General features: G+C 34.1%; 1 protein-coding gene across 3 annotated transcripts; it reads left to right on the top strand.

Moving 5' to 3' along the window:
* The first annotated feature begins 6,207 nt into the window (after positions 1 to 6,207).
* On the top strand, positions 6,208 to 19,279 carry LOC127795561 (phosphoribosylglycinamide formyltransferase, chloroplastic). 3 transcript variants are annotated; one of them, XM_052327326.1, is made up of 7 exons: positions 6,208 to 6,399; positions 6,639 to 6,743; positions 15,380 to 15,843; positions 16,156 to 16,267; positions 17,660 to 17,836; positions 18,730 to 18,856; positions 19,011 to 19,279. In XM_052327326.1, the coding sequence occupies exons 3-7, from the start codon at positions 15,480 to 15,482 to the stop codon at positions 19,122 to 19,124; spliced, it is 894 nt and encodes a 297-aa protein (XP_052183286.1). In that variant the 5' UTR covers positions 6,208 to 6,399; positions 6,639 to 6,743; positions 15,380 to 15,479; the 3' UTR covers positions 19,125 to 19,279. The 3 variants fall into 3 exon arrangements, with proteins under 3 accessions (XP_052183286.1, XP_052183284.1, XP_052183285.1); XM_052327324.1 differs by having other exon boundaries at positions 18,727 to 18,856; XM_052327325.1 differs by lacking the exon at positions 6,639 to 6,743 and having other exon boundaries at positions 18,727 to 18,856.
* Positions 19,280 to 21,042: the final 1,763 nt, after the last annotated feature.

Here is a 21,042-nt window from a genome sequence, read left to right as displayed (position 1 = left end):
GAATGGAAGTAAAAATTTGACTTGTGTGGTTAATTATCATTGCATGAATAATTAAATTTAGATTGTCAACCATTTAAATTAAATTGGATTAATTAGGTGAAATCAAAATACCCTAGTGCTCTTCAAATTTTGAAATTTTCCATAATTACATTCTGTGTTATTATTTTGTTTTCTTAAATTAATTATCCTTAATCAATTGTTTAAATAACATTTGGGTTAATATAATTTTGGTAGTTATCACTAAATCCTCGTGAAAACGATACTCTACTCACTACTCTATTACTTCTATGATCTGTACACTTGCAGAAAATCCGTCATCACAATACATAACATTCTTTTATTTTACGAGACGATTTATCAACGGAACATAAGTTTCTCAACATAACTAAAACACATCGGAATCTTCATGAAGAAGCAAAATGCAAGGACAACTTGTCAAATCCATGACATCTTGAGCCGTTACATCTCAACCATTTCCTTATCTTTACTACAAGACCCAATTAAAACATTTGAATGTTCCAAGGGCATAACCCAAGTTAGATGTTGAATCATTGAAGTGAGGTTTTATTTAATAAAGTTTCATGCATGACGTGCAAATTGCAAAATACATCATCATGCATGACGGTTCAATATCTTTTTTTTTCTTAATTCTAGGGTCATTAATAGGGGTGAGCATAAAATCAGTTCGATTATCCATAGTGGGCGGTTCGGGTTCGGTTAGTGTTTTGCCAAAAAGTCGAGTATTCGTTTCGGTTCGGTTATTTGAGCAAAAAAACCCGAAAAATCGAACTGAATACGAGCTAACCAACCCGTGTTATTGCTGCCTTCTATCAGTCCATTCAACATTCATTGCCTTGCCTTTCTTCTTCCTTGAGCATCACGCTTGATAGCACGCTCGAGCCGAGAGAGAGAAACTGACCGCCTCATAGACCCCCCCACCCATCACCGTCGTTAACCTTCACATCGTCGGAGCCGAACGCCTTCGTCATAGGTTTCTCCCCCACCCGACCTAACACCCAGCCCCCCTCACTCGTCGTTAAAGCATTAACCCTATCCCTAGGTCTTTGGCGGCTAACCCTAACCTCGCCATCGACCCATCGTCGTCCTCATCAAACTGAAATGCCTTCAAGCCCTTCACCGTCGGCTTCTTCCCCACCCGATTACCCAAGTCCAACACCCAGCCCCCGGTCGTCGAAGGCTTGAAGCATCGACCCTAGCCCTAGGTCGCCAGCTAACCCTCACCTCACCCTCGTCCTCACCATCAGACCCAAACACCTTCACCGTCGGCTTTTCCCCCACCCAACACCCAGCTCACCCCCTACCTTGTCGAATGCGATAGCAAACCCTAAGCCATTTCACCCTCCTCACCGTCAACATCAACAATCTGGTTGGTTTCGACAACTTAAGAGTGAACGATCTTGTGGGTATCATCGTCTTCGATTTGAGAAGGTAATACGATTTCGACAATTTAATCGTCCTATGGTTTTGATTGTCATGTCTGATCTGGTTTGTAATACGATTTGGTTTGTTGATTTGGTTCGTTGATGCTTTGACTTTTGCGAATTCATTGGTTAACTCGTTGTGATTTGGTTCATTGTTTCTCTTGTGTTGTACATAATTGTTAATTTTTTTGTTGTATTGGATTCTTGTGCAGAATGCACTGTTGTTATTGTCATAGTTAAAGCTGTGTTTTCTACTGTTAATTATTTTAATGCACTGTGAATGGGATGTTAATTGTTTTAATGCACTGTGAATGGGATTCTTGCGCAGCTGTGCTTTCTGCTTTTTGTAACTGTTATTGTTTAATTTGTTTTGCTTTCTGCTGTTATTGTTTTGATATATAAGTGAATTGTGTAGCAATGAATGTTTTTTTTGTTTTGTTGGTTTTTAGTGTTTGTTGTTGCCTTGTTGGTGTTTTGCAGTTCATATTTGTATTGATCAGGTATTTTTTTTGTTAATGGGCTTTTAGTGTCATTGTTTGTTGTTGATGATGTTGGTGCTTTTAGTGTTTTCGGTTCTATTTTGGGATTACTTTTCTGTTTAATCTTTGGTTCGGTTAGTTTAGATCCAAATCGGTTTATTCAGTTTGATTTTTGAGCTATTTTTTTTATTCGGTTTTCGGTTCGGTTGGTTCAACCTTCAATAGGTTAATTCGGTTCGATTTTTGAAATATTTTTTCGATTCGGTTTTCGGTTCAATTAATTTAAAATCTAAATCGGTTAATTCGATTTCGGTTATTTCGGTTAGTGTATTAAGTGTGTTCGATTATATCCATAATATCGGTTCGATTCGGTTATGCAAAAATGGGGCGGTTCGGTTCAATTATAATCGAATGCACACCCCTAGCCATTAATTTATTCAACAAATCTGTGGCTCAATTCCACACTACCCAATGTAATGAAAATAATTGAAGATAATTAAATTTCCATACTTTAGCAAAATCGTAACATAAAACAGTAAAACGCCCACGCCGATGTTATCTCTTTAATCACAATCTAACTGGCCAAAATGCATTTTTGAGGTTCGACACACACCCTAAGTCCCAAAATAATTTTTAGAATTTTTTTCTTTTTTTCAAAATTTTCTAGTCATTTTTTCCCTTTTTTTCAAAATTTTATTTCATATTCATTTTTCTTTTTCTTCTTCCTTCCTCCTTCTTCTTTGTGTTACCATCTGCGCACTAGTAGCCCACTGCCAGCTATTACTGCCTGGCTCCGCCACCATCGGTCACCTCCGTGCGCCACCGTGTCACTGCCAGCCGCCTCCACACGTGCCACCACTAGTCACCTTTACGCGTGCCTCCACTGAGCATATTTGTGCGGTTACACGCGGCCACCGCTACTGTTGTTTCAGGCTGTCGCTGCTACAGCCGCCTTTGGCCACTAATTGGTCGAGTTTAATTGGCCAACCCTTGGGCGGCCACCAGTGACCCTTATGGCTTCTCTCTCTCTCTCTCTCTCTCTCTCTCTCTCTCTCCCTCTCTCGATTCCCTTTACTTCTTCTCTTCCCTGCCACTACAAGAAATCCAGTATTTAGTGACAAATTTTTAACGAAGAAAATTTATGTCGCTATTTTGCAACGGAATTGGGATGGATTATGAAAAAAGAATTTCGAAAAACTAGCGACGAATTAGCCACGAAAAAATATTCCATCGCTAAAATAATTAAAAAAACTGAAAACAAACAAAATTTAATTTCTTAGCGACAGAAAAAAGAATCCGTCGCTAAAGTTAGTGACGAAAAGATGTTTTTGTCGCTAAATTGTAATAATAAAAAATTAAATTAAATTTGTATTTACCGACAGAATCATATTCCGTTGGTAAATACAAATTTAATTTAATTTTTTTTATTATTAAAATTTAGCTACGGATTCTTTTTTTCATCACTAAAATTAAAAATAGAAAAATAATTTAATATTTATTTAAATAACAAACAAATAAAAAATTAATTTTAACGACAAATTCTCCAAATTCGTCGTTGATGTAGCGACAGAATGATAAATCCCTCACTAATTTTAATTTTTCTTTCTTCATATTTTTAAAAATATATTTTCATTATTATAAAAATATTTTTAAATGAAAATTTATTTTTTTTATTAATAAAAGTTAGCGACGAGAGCACATTTCCGTTGCTAAAATTAGTGACTGAAATAATAATTCGTCGCCAAAATTAAAAATAAAAAAATTATTTTTAATATTTATTTAAATAACAAAAAAAATTAATTAATTTTAACAACGGATTCACAAATCTGTCATTAATATAGCAACGGAATGTTCAATCCCTCGCTATTTTTAATTGTATTTTTTATTTTTATAAATATATTTTGATTATTATAAAATTATTTTTATTTTATTTTAGTTTAGCTTGTCCTCGCTAATTTGAATTTCAAATTTTATTCTTTTGATTTTTTAGTTCATTAATTTATAAATATTTAAACTTGAGATGAATATTTAAATATATAAATATTTAAATTTTATAAAAAAATTAAATATATTAATATATAAATATATTTTAAAATTAAATATACATTTAAACATGAGATGAATATAAACAAAATATTTTATAAAATTTAAAATTTTTAATTAAAATAAATATATTAAATTAAGATGAATTGAAAATGTTAATTTATAAATATTTAAATTTTTATTTATAAATATATATAATAACTATATTTATTTAAATTCTAAATATATCTATTAATATATTTCATGTGCATAAAATAAAAAATAAAAAATATATTAAATATATAATAAATAACTATTGGTAATATTTATTAAATGTGTACAAAATGTAAACAAATACTATATTTAAAAAATAAATAAAAATTTTAAAAACTATAATACTGTTAAAGTTTTTATTATTTTAAATTTTAAGAATCACAAAAATGAAACAATATCGAGACATTGTATTATATAAAAATGAGTCTAGAGATTATCTTGTCAATCTCTCTCTCTATAAATAGGAGAACTTTCTGCTAAGATAAGATATCTTCGCAATCTTAGTAAAATTATAATTTTACTTCAAACACAATATTGACTTATGCATCAAAAGATTTATAGGTGATCTTATTCGCTCTCTAAACTTGTTTTTCTCTTTGCAACTCTCTCAAAGATATCAAGAGACACTCTTTTACATTTTGATCGAGATATTCTCTCACATAAAAAAAAATTATTATTATATATTGACAATAATAAAGTAAATTCAATATTTAATGATGGTTCTTAAAACTTAACTCAAACATAAAATTTTTATTATAAATAAATTATTTTTAAAATAAATTTATGAAATGTCTCTTTATTTTTTATGAAAATGTTATTAAAATCATTTTTAAACCCTCTCATTGCTCGTCTTCATGCATCGAGCTCTTCGTTGTTTTGTTAATCATTGTTTGACCACTTTGTATGATAGTCGTATATCGCTAGTTTTAAAAATTTATTCTTTTTTTAGTATTTAGTTTTACTTTTATCTTTTATAAGTTTTGCCTCATTATTTTTTTGTGAGACTCAAGCCCTACCTTGGTAATCTTTTGATATTATGTGATTTTCGTTTAATGTAATTTTTATTTATAGAAAAAAATTAATTATTTGAGATAACAAACTAATAATAAATAATCTAATATATCAAATTAATTTATTATATTTATTAGATTTATAATATAATTAAAATTTTAAATAAATATTAATTTAAAATATAATAATTTAAATGATTTTATTATCACATTTTAAATGACTACAATTGGATCGTCTGGACCCAACTTTGACCCATCTCTCGACCCCCTTTCTGATGGCCCAATCTTGGCCTTGTCCTGGTCTTACGACAATTTGCAGCAACATCATTGCAGTTTTTACTAGGTATTTGCGTGCCCGCCTCAAATCCCATCCTCATTAATGGTGGATCTCATCTATATTAATGAGAGCCCCGACACCATATCGTAGCCTGGGAATCTCCACCGACGCCGGATATTAAGTCTCATCACCTGCAGATGCACGACGCACACATGTAAGAGAGCACCTTATCCTCCTATATCAATCAGCTTTTTTCAGAGTCAATGTATGTTATTCTCTTTGATCTCCCGATACACTATCATTCATTTATTCTCTCACTTACTCTAACGTCGAAGTGCTTACAGGTATCAGTTGTCCCCTGGACGAACCCATCGTCAAAGCCCACTCCCCACTGCTGCTATCCCGTCTCCAATCACTCATTTTGATTAGGAAGGAACAATAATAAATTATTATTTAAAATATTTAATAATTATTATAATTTAAATTATTTTATCATCTATCATAATATTAAATTATATTATTTTTATTAATTAAACAATTATTATTATTATTAATTATATAATTTTTTATTTAATTATTAAATATTTAAAAAAAATTAAAGAGACGAAAATCTCCCCACACCCCTTTACACTGTTATTCCTTTACTCTCTCACTTACTCAAGCGTTAAAGTGTTTGTAGGTGTCAATTATTCTTGGACGAACCCATCATCAGAGCCCACTCCTTGTCGCTGCTATTCTGTCTCTGACCGTTCTCTTTGATTAGGAAGGAACAATAATATATTATTATTTAAAATATTTAATAATTATTATAATTTAAATTATTTTATCATCTATCATAATATTAAATTATATATTTTTTTTATTTCATTATTAAATATTTAAAAAAATAAAATTAAAGAGGCGGGAATCCCCCCGCCCCCCACAGTCCCCAGATCCCTAAATCCCTCTCACCTGTTGCTCTGCCTTCTCCAGCCCATTGCTTCCGCCGCTTCCTCGCCGCCTAAACGTCGTCGCCGCCGCCCCCCTCCTCGCTGCCGCTACGCTGTCCGCCTCCAGATCAAGCCTACTGGTCGTCGCCTCCGCAGCCTCAACGCCGCCGCCGCCGACTTCAGCTGGTGAACTTGTCTTCTTTTCCTGCCTGGACTTCTTTTACTTGTCTTCTTCTTCTGCCTGGACTTCTTTTCTTATTCGTATCCTATTTTTGCTTATTTTTGATGAAACTTGGATCACTTTGCAACTTCAAGTTGATTTTCTGCTTCTAGGAATATGATTGATCTTGATGATGTTGATGTCTTGATTAAAACCCTTTCTGAATAGACTGGGAAACACATTTATAGTCTGTATTTGTTTACAGTCCTTTTTCCTGGCCGGAACTCGGCTCTATCTATCTCTATCCTGATTTGTCTGGCCACGGCGAGCACCACCACCACCGTTACCGGTTGCACCCCCTCAGCCTTAGGTATATTTTAAATCAATTTTATTTTATTTAGTTTCAAATAATTAGTGTATATTTGAAATAGAAAATACTAATGTATAACTCCATATATATATAACTTTATTTATGCATATATATTGTGATTGTGGAAGGGCCTGTGGGATATCCTTGTGGTGTTATTCTTTCAAAACTATCTTGGTTAAATTGCTTAAGATTGGGGTCATCTACTAACCTTGATGAAATAATTGGGGTTAAAATATTTGGTCTTTAAGTATGTTGTCGAACCCAAAATACTTGATTTGAACTATATTCTTGACCTTGGGGTATAATTTAATCTAAATTATTTTATTCTATCTTAGCCCATCCAGCTTTTATAATAACAAGATATACAAGGGTTATATAGAAAATGTTGGATATGTTAATACATATATATATATATATATATAAGCATATTGTTGGGATGATATGGCCTTCCTTTCGTTATATTGAAAATAGAGAAAATGATTTTGGGAATGCTTAAAACCCCACTGGTATCCCATTTCAATTTGGTATCACTTTTCAATTTTCTTGAAGCTTATAAAAAATGATAAATCAATTTAATCTTGCCAATATGCATTTGTGTGCCCTGACCAAATGCTCATGCCAATGTGTGTTTATGTACCCTAGAAAAAGCAGGAATCCTAATGTTGCAATTAAAATGCGGAATCCTAATTTTATCAGACATTTTTTTTGGCTACTGAAGACATACATGTTTTTGCCTCTTATATGCATACCAAACTGGAAAGTTTCAGGTACTTCCATTACTAGCATTGCACTTTTTTACCTGCTCAACAGGCACAGAAATACTGAATTAACCTAATATGCATTGCTATATCCTGCTTTCTTGTATCTGATGCACTGATTTAGAAGGTATGTTTGTGATGTTCTTTTCTTGTTATATTATTAGCATGGGATGATGTGATTCTATAAGAACATAATTACAAGTGTAAAATCCTTTACATTAGCATCCTCTTTCTTTGTTTGTGAAGCATGTTGTTTTGTTAATTCTATCAAAAGCAAGAGCTGGTAAGGTGTAAGAGTTGGGCGTGCAAAATCTGGATCATTTTGGTGTGGAGTATTTCTTTGAAGGATGTTTGTGGTTATGCAATGTCATGTTCCTAATAACTAAGGGGGGATACATTCTCGGGTAGAAGGAATGGATAGATGAAAGATCATTCTTCTACAAGGAAGTTAGATAGTTGCAATATTTTGAAACTTGTAACTTTGAAAAGTGGTGGCCCTTTTGGCACCAAAAGCTAGCTACAATCAACATATAATTACTGATTGCATTTAGTGTAAAAGGGAGAAAAAAAAAAATCAAAAACTTCTGATTTCCCCCCTCTCTCCCGGATTTCCCTTCTATATTTTTGTCTTCCCTCTCCCTTTGGAATTCTTCTCATTTCCTTCTAATTTCTTAACTAGATTCTCACCAATTCAGTGAGAACTTCCTGTCAAATTCAAGGATTTGACATTTTGGTATCAGAGCGAGCCTAGGCCGGCAATCTCCCAAGAATCTTCTTCCCTTCCAATGGCAGAAGGCACCAGAATAAAGCAAATGGAGTTGCAACTATAGTAGGTGGTTGCAATGATGGCAGAATTGCAGAATTGGATGGGATCCATGGAGGGAGCCATAGAATCAAGGGTGGAAAAGAAGCTGGACAGTGTAGTTGAAAGGTTGAAGAATGATATTGAAAGCCAGATAAGGAAACAAAATAGCCAAATGCAGGAACACATGCAACAATTCATGCTAATGTTTGCAAGACAAAACCAAGCAAGTCTCTCTCTCGAATTCCCTCCTAGGGAGAGATCGGAACCAATATTAACTGGAAGTAGGGCAGTTTACGGGCCTATCTGGACTTCTGAAACTGAAAAAGAACTAGCTGGCAGGGAAACTTTTGAAGGAAGAAGACAAGGGGTATAGACTGCCCAATTCTAGCTGTGTATGCCCCTTCTTAAAATGGAAATCCCAATATTAGATGAATAAAAACCGAGGTGGTGGGTGAGAAGGTGCGAGAGAATGTATAGTGTGTACAACATTTCGGAACAACAGAGGGTCACGTTGGCCTTTGCTTACCTTAATGACGTAAGAGACACCTGGTTTCAAGGTTGGATTTGGGACATGGACGGCTGTCAATGGACAGAATTTGCAGAAAACCTATGCGAAAGATTCGGAGACAAGTTTGATGGATGTTGTCAAAGAATTTAACAAGTTGAAATAGGAAGAATTGGTGTGGGTGTATTAGTCAAAGTTTGAGGAATTAAAATCACTTATGATGAACCTTAACCCTCATCTAACTGAAGGATACTTCATCTCAAGTTTCATTAGTGACTTGAGCAAAGAACTAAGGACCATGGTCAAAATGTTGAGGCCAAGACTTGTAAAGGAAGTAATAGAAAATGCTAGGTTACAGAAAATGACAATTGAGGCTTTAATAAAGAAACAGTGACTACAAGCAAAAGGGACAAGTTCAGGGGCCTTCCAGCCAAGAAACAAGGGATATGGCAAGGAGCATTGTTGTTAAAATCGCGAGTCAACTCGTACGATTTTACGAGTTTACGAGTCAAGAGGCATAAAACGAGTCAACTTGCTTGTATGATTGGGTTTTATAGAATCGGACTTGAGTTTACGAGTTTATCGATCCGAGTTTACCAAGTTTAGTCTTGCCCACAATTTTGAGGTTAGAAATAAAAATATTTTCGTCTCTAACCAACATATATATATATATATATACAATCATTGTCAATCTCTTATTTTGGTTCTTCTATAAACCTTAAACGACGTTGTGTTTGTGTGCTTGCTGCATTCGCTTGTTGTATCTTTTTGCAAACCCTAATTGTTGTCGATCTTGTTTTTGCCTTTCTGCTTCGTTCGTTCACCTTGAAAATACGAAGAATCAAACCTAACCCATAGTTCTAAAAGGTGCGAGGCGCAAAAAGTCCTGGAGCCTGAGGCGCGAGGCGCGCCTTTGCGAAGCGAGGCGCACTTTTTAGGAAAAAAACTCAAATCTTGTAAAATCATAAACAACTATCAAATTATCAATAATAACGCATTCATATCATTCATGATTCATTATCTTCAAATTCTATAAACTAACAACATCAAAGTTAATTCATTCATCATGCAAATTCTAAACTAGAAACATCATCAAAGTTCAAACTTAAAGTCTCAAACTTTACCAAGTACCAATTATAATGCAAAGTTCTAAACAAACACATAAACACTACAAGTCCACAATCAATATAAAGAAGTTTTTTAATCAATCATCATCAAGGAGATCATCAACATCAAGGTCAATATCTTCATCATCCCCTTCAATCACCCCTTCATCTTCTTCTTCATCTCTCAATTCTTCTCCCTCTTCCAAGTCTTCATCATCTTCGGTCCCTGCCTCACTTTCCTCCTTCTCTTCAATCTCCTGAGTTACTCGTCGCTTTGAAGTCGAAGCCGAAGTTGATCCCAATTGTGATCGAGTTTGTTTAGTTCTAAATTGATAATTAGGCTCTCCAACTCCTGCAGCCGCAACAACATTACTCCATGTCAACCCATCCCCAACGTCATCTGGAAAAACAGTTTCATCATCTTTATCATTCTCCTCATCAAGTTTTCCGGTCAATCATTCATTGCTTTCATCAATGTCGGTCAATATGATAGGGTTAATGGTATCACGCATTTGATACCAACGCCTCAATGCTCTATTGTATTTCACAAACACCAAGTCGTTTAAACGAAGTTGATCAAGCCTGTTTCTCTGTTTAGTATGAAGCTGCAACAATTTATGCAAAAACATACTAAGAATAAGCTACATGAAACAAACCAACTACTAATAAAAATTGTAAGTGTTATATGTACAATGCACTTACATTTTCAAACACACTCCAATTACGTTCACATCTAGATGAACTACAAGTCAAGCTAAGAATTTTAATTGCAAATTTTTGCAACGTGAGTGTTGACATTCCATATGAAGCCTACCATTCAGCTGTCCAATAAAATTCATGGGTTAGTTATTATCTATTATCTAGAATGATTATATATATAATGTAATATATATATATATGTGTACCTGGTGATTTCTCAACTCTCTTTCTAATAGCCATATAGTTTCCAAAGAACCCATCTGCATTGTTATACATCGAAAGCTCAGCATCAATTTGGTCTTGAACCTTTACATCTGGATTTAACTTTCTAATGCATTCATATAAGCCAGTCATGATCTTTGGATTTATATGTTCAGCCTTGTAGAAATATTTTGGGTTCAAGTACCAACCAGCTGCATGCAAGGGGTGATGAAGCTGAACATCCCATCGATTATCAATGATCTGAAAAATGGGTGCATACTTCTTTTCATCCCCATTAAAAGAGTTAGCAATCACTTTTTTGGCCTTATCCATGGCCTCATATATGTATCCCATAGCAGGCTTCTTCTCACCATCCACTAAGCGCAATACACGCACCAATGGACCAGCCACTTTTAAAGCATATACAACATTGTTCCAAAATGAAGGCATCAAAATCACTTCTACAACCTTTTTAGCCCCTGCTTCTTTTACCCACTTGCTTGTCATCCACTCCTCGGAGGTAAACATCCTTCTAAGGTTGCTTTTCAGACTATGCATCTTGCCCAAAGTGATAAAGGCAGCTGCAAACCATGTTTTTGTAGGCCTCAACAACTCTTTCTTGTCAGTAAACCTTCTAAGGATGTTTACTAGACCTGAACGAGTATAGATATAGCTATTCACCATAACAGCTCTCTCAAATGTCTTCTTCATATTAGGCAACTTGAAAATATCTTCCAACATTAAATCCAAGCAGTGCGCTGCACATGGTGTCCAAAACAATGTAGGATATTTTGCCTCCAAAAATCTTCCTGTTATTATTTAGAGTGAAATTAACAAGATATTAATAAATAATAAATATCTAATGAATATTCAAATTGTTCTATTTATAAACATAATACAAATTACAAAAATGAATTTCATACTTGCTAAAAAATTGTTTGAAGCACTATCGGTGACCACTTGCACCACATTTCTTACTCCACACATTTACTTAATAATTGAAACATCTTTTTTCCAGTCTTTGAATAGCTAGAACCATCAACAGACTCCAAAAACATACTTCCTTTAGGAGAATTGACTAAAAAGTTAATCACTGTCCTTTCCCTCTTGTCTTTCCAGCCATCTGACAAAATGGAATATTCATATTTGGCCCATGCCTCTTCATGATCTTTCATCATTTCACGAGTGGCTTCCACCTCTTGTTTGAGAAGGGGAACCTTGACTTCATGGTAACTAGGCGGCTTCACACCCGGACCATACTGACCAACTGCTTTTATAAATACTTTAAAACTGTCATATGTCACTGCATTGAATGGAATGCCTGCATCATACATCTATCGTGCAAAGCTTCTACAAACTCGAGCTCTTAACTCTTTTTTTGCAAAATCATGCTCACCCAACCTTGTTTGCTTTTCTTTGCCCTTGCTTTTTAACACATTAACGTCTGGGTCTTTAAGAAAAACATCAAGTGGACCCTTTTGTGTTGGCCCTTTAACACTACCAACACTACCAGTACCGCTTCCACTTCCGGTAGATACATTTGGTCTTTTTCTACTTTGAGGTAGCGGCTCATCATCATCATCATCATACCCTTCACCAAATTGAAGATCATCATCTAACGATGCTATATTTCGTTCATCCTTGTTATTTTTCTTCTTTTGCATGTACTCTTTAATCTCTTCTTTTACTGATGGAGGATATTTTGAACAAGCTTTAGTATTCCTAAAACCGCCCACAAGATGTTGTTTCGCTCGAAATATACCACATTTTGTTACTTTACGACAAAATTTACATGTCGTGGTATTTCTATCATTAGGATCAGTTTCAAAATAATTCCATGCTGGGTCCGTTTTGGAAGTGGTTGACGACATTTATTAGGCTGTTGCAACACAGTTCCAACTTTCACAAAATTCTCCTAATGATAGAAATAAACTATAAAGACTTAAAAGAGAGATTAGCAACCAGCTGTCAGCAAGAGAAATTAGGCAAGAATGCAAGAAATAAACAAATAAAAAACAAGTAAAGAACTTACAAGATAGGAGAAGATCGTGGGCAGCCTTAACAACTTGAACTTGAAGAGCAGATGAGAAGAGAGGCGAGGAAGAGAGGAGAAGATCGTGGGCAGAGGAGAATAGAGGAAGAGGACGCGGTTGGAGAGGAAATTAACAAGATAGGAGGTGGGCATGGTTGGATAAGAGAGGAAGAGAGGAGGCAGGCGCGGCTGGAGAGGAAAGGAAGAGGAAGATCAAGCCGAATTGGAGAGGAGAGGAAGAGAGGAGGGGGTCGCGACTGGAGAGGAGAGGAAGAAGAAGATCAGGTGAGCTGGAGAGGAAGAGAGGAGGGGGTTGCGGCTGGAGAGGAGAGGAAGAAGATCGGGCGAGCTGGAGAAGAGAGGAAGAGAGGAGGCAGGCGCGGCTGGGGCTAGAGAGGAAGAGGAAGATCGGGCGAGCAGCGAGCTAGAGATGAGAGGAAGAGAGGAGGCAGGCGCGGTTGGGGCTAGAGAGGAAGAGGAAGATCGGGCGAGCAGCGAGCTAGAGAGGAGGCAAGTGCGGCTGGATGCTAGAGAGGAAGAGGAAGATCGGGCGAGCAGCGAGTTGGAGAGGAGGCAAATGCGGCTGGATGCTAGAGTCGGGAGGAGTGAGGAGCGATTGGGTTGCAAGTTTTAATTAAAAGATCCATGTTTCATGAGGCGCACCTAGGCGCGCGCGCCTCACGCCCCAGCGCCTAGGCGCGTAAGGCGAGGGTCTCGCCAAAATCGCCTTGCCTCGACCTGGGCGAGGCGCCAAACTAGCGCCTTGTCTCTAGGCGCGCCTTTGATAACTATGACCTAACCCAAATATGTGAGTGAGAGTGACTATGTTTTGCTAAGTCCAGTAATCCAATGTCGTGTGTGTGTTGTGTTGAGATCTGTGTTACGTCCAATTGATGTGTTGAATGAGTGTGCCGTGCAGTTGTGCTTGTGTGTATACATTCTCATTTGTGATGTTGTTATCTACATGTATAAGTGCAAATTCAAAGAATTAATCTTAAATATGTTACAATCAGATCATAGGTGGGTCTAATTTTATATTAAGATTAATGATTAGCAAGAAATAAATATATCTATTTGGTATTGGTAACTTAATTAGTGTAATGACATAATGTAGAAGTTTAACATTATTTGTTATTTTTATGACTTAATATTTTTTGTTATTTTTAACAATGTTTGTTGATGATGATGGTAATGTTTGTTGTTTGAAATTTTAATTACGGATGGATGAATGATGAATTTAATATTTAGAAATTTCATATTATTTAGTATTTTTAAAATTGATAGATGAAGTAATTTTGAAATAGGTACATCTATTTAATTTATAATAAGGAATATGCTATTATAAACATATATTTACATAAATTAAAGTGTATTTTTAATTTTCTGTAAAATCTTACGATTTTACGATTTGATTTTATGAACCCCTTACAATCCCACTTAAAATCTCGATTTTAACAACTTTGGCAAGGAGGAAATCAAATTCAGCCTGGAGTTGAAGGGGTTGACAGCAACATCCACTAATAATCCAGTTCAAGCACAAGGAGGAAGGACTATGGAACAATAAAGGCAAGGAGGGCAATGTTTCCATTGTGGAGACAAATACACTCCTAGGCATCAATGCAGAAAGCAACTACTTTGGCTAGAAGGAGAAGAAAAAGTAGTAGAATAGGAAGACGAGTCAATGGTTAACCCTACACCCGGATAGCAACGCATGGGAATACTTGCCAAACCTGCCCCAACAGTTTCCTCAAGCGACCCAACTTCTCTACATTTCTTGAGGACAAGAAAATTTTTTAAGGGGGGAAATTGTCATGTTCCTAATAGCTAAGAGGGGATACATTCTCAGGTAGAAGGAATGGACAGATGAAAGGACATTCTTCTAGAAGAAAGTTAGATAATTGCAATATTTTGAAAGCTGTAACTTTGAAAAGTGGCAGCCCTTTTGGCGCCAAAAGCTAGCTACAATCAGTATATAATTATTGATTGGATTCCACTAAAAGGAAGAAAAGAAATTAATGAAAAACTTCTGATTTCCCTCTCAGTCTCTCTTCTCTCTCTCTCTCGAATTTCCCTCCTATCTGTTTGTCTTCCCTCTCCCTCTGAAATTCTTCTCATTTTCTTCTAATTTCTTAACTGTATTCTCACCAATTCAGTGAGAACTTCCTGTCAGATTCAAGGATCTGACATATAATTCCATGGCTACTTCAGTTTTGGCATGCCTAAACATGGTTGGTTACATAGTTTGCACACTTTCATAGCAGATCATTCTCCAATAGAACTGTTAACCAATGAACAGGAAAAACATTTCTAGATTATTGGAAGTTTTTATTGCAAACAAATGGCACCTTGTAAATTTCTGGATCAAGGTGAACAACTGTAAACAGGATTCATCCCATGCCTCATTTTTATCATTTAAGAACCAAGTATATTATATATAAAGAATTTCCTTTCTGTTTTTATTCTTGTGTTTTACTTTCTTCAAGTCTTACAACACATTTGTTTTTTCTTTCCTTTTCTACATTTTTTGTAGCGGGAGATTGTATGAGAGTGGATGATCTGTCTCCTTAAGTGATACCGAATTCTTGTCATCTAAATTTATCTCCCACCACTGCTTGCCAAGGCCTCCATCAATGGAAACTCAGAGATTGCTTCCCGGGTTTTGCTCTGCCTCCCAAATCCAATCAATTCAAAACCCTAACAGAACATTGCTCCCAACACTACCCTCCTCCCATCCTCCTCCATTATCATTAAGGATTCCAACCCCAAAAGAGGTCTCCTTCAAAACCATTTACTATCCAAAATTACGGTGCAGAAATGGTTTGAGAAAAGCAGAGTCTCTTATTGGCAATGGGGAGGGGCTGCAAACTGGCATTAGGAGGAAAAACCTGGCAGTTTTTGTCTCTGGTGGAGGTTCAAATTTCCGTTCAGTTCATGAGGCTACTCTTGCAGGAGCAGTTCACGGAGACATTGTCGTGTTGGTCACAAACAAACCCGGTATGCTTGTTTGCATGCTATTTTCTAAATTACTCAATTATTGAAATTCTGTTGTTCTCTGTATTTAGAGTTTTAATGTGCCAAAGTATTAAGTCGTTTCAGAAGTGATGCGGTTAATCGAAAGAATTCTAACCTTTATATTCCTTGTGCACTTGATGTTCTCTTTTGAGTGTTTATCTTTGTAATTTGCTGTTGTCATACACTGCCCAACTTGATTCTGTTGAAATAAATCCTTTTTACTTTTAATGGCACACTTGGAGGTGTTAGATTCATCTTCGTATTTTGCATTATCCTTGGATTTCATGCCTGTAGGTTGTGGAGGTGCAGTCTATGCAAGAGATAAGGGTATCCCTGTGATTTTGTTCCCTAAAATTAAGGACCAACCAGACAGTCTTTTGGCAGATGATCTTGTCTCCACCCTCAGGTCATGTTATCATTCCTCATAATTGTTGTTTATTAAAACCTAGGGAACTATGACCATTTGCCTATCGCTAAGTTTTCAAGAGAAATGTGACAGGTGGAACTAATCAATGTTATTAAAGGCTCAAGGCGCACTAAGGCGCAAAAGGGTGTTGGAGCACTTGATAGAACTAGGCTCATGCTTACTAAAAAAGAAAAAGAAAAATATATATCTTACTTGAAAAATAATGTATAAAATAAGTCATAACTTCTAATGACATATTTACAAGTATGTTATCAAGGAAATTAAAAAATTCAACATATACTAAAGAAAAGAACAATAAAAAATACCAAAAGATGTAATTTAAAAGTCTTTAAGTCAACTTAAATTAAATCTTAAAAAAATTTATAGGTTTTAAATTAAATTTTAATCAAGATTAACTAATTATGTATTTTAATTAATCTAAAAATCATCCTCATTATCAAGATCAAACAGTTCTATATTTTCATCATTTGAAGCATCATCTCTAATATCTTCTTCCACATCATCTACTCCTCTTGTTGGATGATTTCTATGATTTAGAAGTGTAATGATAGTTTCATACATTTTTTTGGTAGGTAATATACTAGACTTGAATTTGCATATTTTTTTGTATGATGAAAACTCAGCCTCTATGGTGTCTATAAATATTGATCACGCCAATAGAATGTTGATCATTGGATATTGAGTGTAGTTTGACTCTTTATTACTGGAATAATATAATCTTAAGAAAATCAAGACTTGAATAGTTTTAAAAAAACATTGTTGAAGTAAATGAAACACAATCAAGGAAGATGGGAAACTAAGGAAAAGCCACTATTTAACTTGGGCCTATGAAAATATAATTTTCTTTTTCCCTTTTTGTCCACTTCTTGCATTTGGAGATCATAGGTGATAGAAGCCTAAGAAAGATAGTTGCAAGTATGGGGGTGTTGTTTTGGTGACTTAATGTTGCATTTTGTTATTGCATGCCTTGAATTTGTTCAATTCTCTCTATCCATCTTCATCTAGTTCAAATTCAATTGGAGCATTTGAAGTAATAATCTTTTTACTTATTATCAAATTTGTAGTTGAAGCAACAAATTTAAACTCTAAACAGTAAAAAATTAAATAAAGTAACAAACAGTGAAATAAAAATCTTGAAAAACAGTTAAAAAGCCCAAGGCGCGCACGTTAACCTTAGGTGCCTTGGGTTGAGGCGCACCTTTTGGTCTGCGCTCGCCTGGAATGCTTTTAGGCACTCAGGGTGCGCCTTGCACCTAGGCGCGCCTTTAATAACACTGGAACTAATATTAAGTGTCCTAACTTCTATTCAATTACTATATCATCTTTTGTGTTTACACCTGCCTTTCTCTACTGTTGTATTACTTTAAACAGGACGTATAATATTGACTTCATACTATTAGCTGGATTCCTGAAGCTGATACCAGTGGAATTAGTCCAAGCATATCCAAGATCAATCATAAATATTCACCCATCGCTTCTCCCAGCTTTTGGAGGCAAAGGCTATTATGGCATGAAGGTGCATAAAGCAGTTATTGCTTCTGGTGCAAGGTTTGTTCATGTTTGTGTTGCCTTTTGAGTTGGTTATATTCATATTCTTGTTTTTAACCCCACTAAGTCTTGGCATGTATATTAGGTTGCAATTGTTGTTTTCTTACTAGATCAGTCTTGATTCTTGAGCATCTTTGTTGGTGTCATGGTGATGCATAGATTGCTTATGGATTTTCATTTACAAGAAACTTTTCTTATGAATTTTCTACTTTGATACCTCTTGAGTTATGGGTGATTATGGTGTTTTGAGTACACACCATGTCCTAGAATACTGTGAATTTGTGAGGGGCTATTTTTGATTTTGTTAAACAAGTAATGCATAATGTTGTGATTTCCCACATAGTGAGCTTAAGATTGGCTGTTCTCATGAGATCCAAGTTTTGTTACAGTAAATGGGTATGATTATAATGAAGGTGCCTACTGATTTTGACGACATGGGAAGCTCCTAATTGTTAAGTATCAGGTTATGAAGTTTGTATTGATTGTTCTGAGTCATTGTTCTAGTTCGCCATTTCCCTTGTAATATGGGGTGAAACGCTACCTTTGAGTTGTGATGGGCTATTCCATGAAACTGAATTTTGATTCCATGGAGAAAAGGGCCAAACCTTTTCAGTTCCTCTCCTGTGTATTTCATTATTAGATCATCTTTAGGCAATTCTAGTAATTGATCTTTTTATGCTGGTTTTAAGATTTGAGGGCCATGACTAGGCTTGCCCTTTTTTGTCTTCTCTTTTTATCTTTAATAGTTTTTCGTTTTAATTGATTTCCAGCTCGTTTCAGCCCAGCTATAAATATATATATATATATATATTATATTTCATGTCTAATCATTATTGCATGTGTGGAGAGTTTGTCGCTAAGTTTGTTGGGTGTATGATCTCTGTGACTAGTAGATACTCGGGTCCTACAATCCATTATGTCGATGAGCAGTATGACACAGGACGTATCCTTGCTCAAAGAGTAGTACCTGTACATGCCAATGACACTGCAGAAGAACTGGCTGCAAGGGTTCTACAAAAGGTCGTGAGTTTCTGTGTCTCTTCTTTCCACATTAGCTCTTCTATACTTGGTCTTGTCCTCCTTCCTTGGACTGGAATAGCGTCCCAAATCTTTTCACTTTGTTTGAATTGTAATACTTATGTGTTGTATTGTCACCTTGGATCCTTTCTATCAGGAGCATCAATTATATGTGGAGGTAGCCGCTGCATTATGCGAAGAGCGGATTGCATGGAGAAAAGATGGCGTCCCACTGATCCAGAGCAAAGACAACCCTAACCACTACAGCTAGCACTGTCATATATATATGTATCTGCTGCTATTTGTATTTTTGGCCCAGAGAGGTAATTGAAGGGGATGACGACTTGGAAGTAACCAGGATAAGGGGGGAGGCAACATCTCTATTGTATCATCATTGAATTCAATAAAATCTTTCTAATTTCAAGATTTTTTTTTTTTGTTTTGCATTAAATTTATTCTATTTATTTCTTTTTATATTTAAAGGTGAGAAATTATTTTTAAATAAAAACGTTTCATATAAAATTGTTAATCCAAACGTGACTTCATTTTTAATTTGAGGGAAAATCTAAAACATATACTATTTAAATTGAAGTCACGTATACATATATATATATATATTTATGGTTTAGTTTGGAAAAAAATCAAACATTGTTTTAATAGGTATGATTTGGTTATAGTTTTCACTAAATTTAAATCAAAACTCGAATCGAATCAAACCGAATCAAATATATATATATAATAGATATTTATTTATTTAATATATTATATATACACATAATATATATTGACTAATGCATTATTTTATAAGTATTTTAATTAATGCATTACAAATATATAAAATATTTAATATTTATAAAGTAATTAACAAATAAAAATAAAATTTAATCTTAAATTATTTTATTTTTATCAATCAAATAATTATATCCAAAAAGTTTGACGTTAATTTATAACTTTATACAAAAAGAAAGTAATTTTAATAGAGTAACTCCAATGTTGGAAATCAAATCCAATGTTAATTTGGTGTCCAATAATGTTTTACACCAAAATTCTTAACACCAAATTGGTGTTGTCTCTAACATGTAATACCAAATTGGTGTAAAAGAGAATCTTTAAAGAATATTTTATAAATAAATATTAATTAATTTATTTAACTTAGCATAATATAAGAATAGAAAACATTTTATTTTTAAGCCATATTGTTGTTTTTGTTTTATTTTTTTTTCTATTTTCATCATTTATTTTTAATTTAACTTAATAAAAATGTTATTACTTTTTATTATATTATTGAGTTTTGGCGTTAAGAATATTTTCTTTCTATTAAGTTATTATTAAAACAAAAAACTTTCATATACATAAACAAAAATAGTTCATTTTATATTAACATGGTATTTATAAAATATATTAAATATTTTAAAATATATTTAATATTATACTCATTTTATAGATCTTCATAAAATATTTACATCGATATATATTTTTTATAACAATTTAATTTGTATTTCTAATTATTAATCAAAATATACAAATATAATAAAAGTGATAAACGATATAAAAGGAATAAGTTGTTTTGAAATTATACAAAAATAGGTAAATTTAGAAATAAAATAAAATAAGAAATTTGGTGTTGAGTGAATAGTACAACACAAGTATAACACTAACACCAAATTTGATAATTGAAAATTGTGTCCAACATCAAAATGGTATATTCGTTGGAGAGCTCTTTAACGCCAAATTGAAGTTGGCGTCAGAAATGGTGTATTCCTTAGAGTTGCTCTTAGGGGGCGTTTGGTATAGGAGAAAATTTTAAATTCCTACGATTCATTATTCTTGGGAATACTCTTAAAAATCTTTGATTCCCAGAATTTATATAATTCTATGTTTGGATAGATTTAAACATTCTCAGGAATGTTGAGTATTCTTTTATGAGAATCTTATATTCCTATGTTTGATTTAAATGTAACATTCTTGTGAATTCATGTTCATTTTCCAAAATTACCCTTATTTAATTTTTTATTTAAAAATGATAAATTTCTTCTATTAGATAAAATATTGGGACCTACAATATTTTTAGAAAATAAAAAAATGTTATTTTTTTACACATTAAGTATATATATGCATGTGTATATATATATAATATATACATAATATATATGTTTGTATGAATATTTACTTTAATATATATAATATTT

Source organism: Diospyros lotus, chromosome 2 (genome assembly GCF_014633365.1).
Source record: "Diospyros lotus cultivar Yz01 chromosome 2, ASM1463336v1, whole genome shotgun sequence".
NCBI classification, from domain to species: Eukaryota; Viridiplantae; Streptophyta; class Magnoliopsida; order Ericales; family Ebenaceae; genus Diospyros; species Diospyros lotus.
This window is presented reverse-complemented; position numbering and strand designations above follow the sequence as displayed.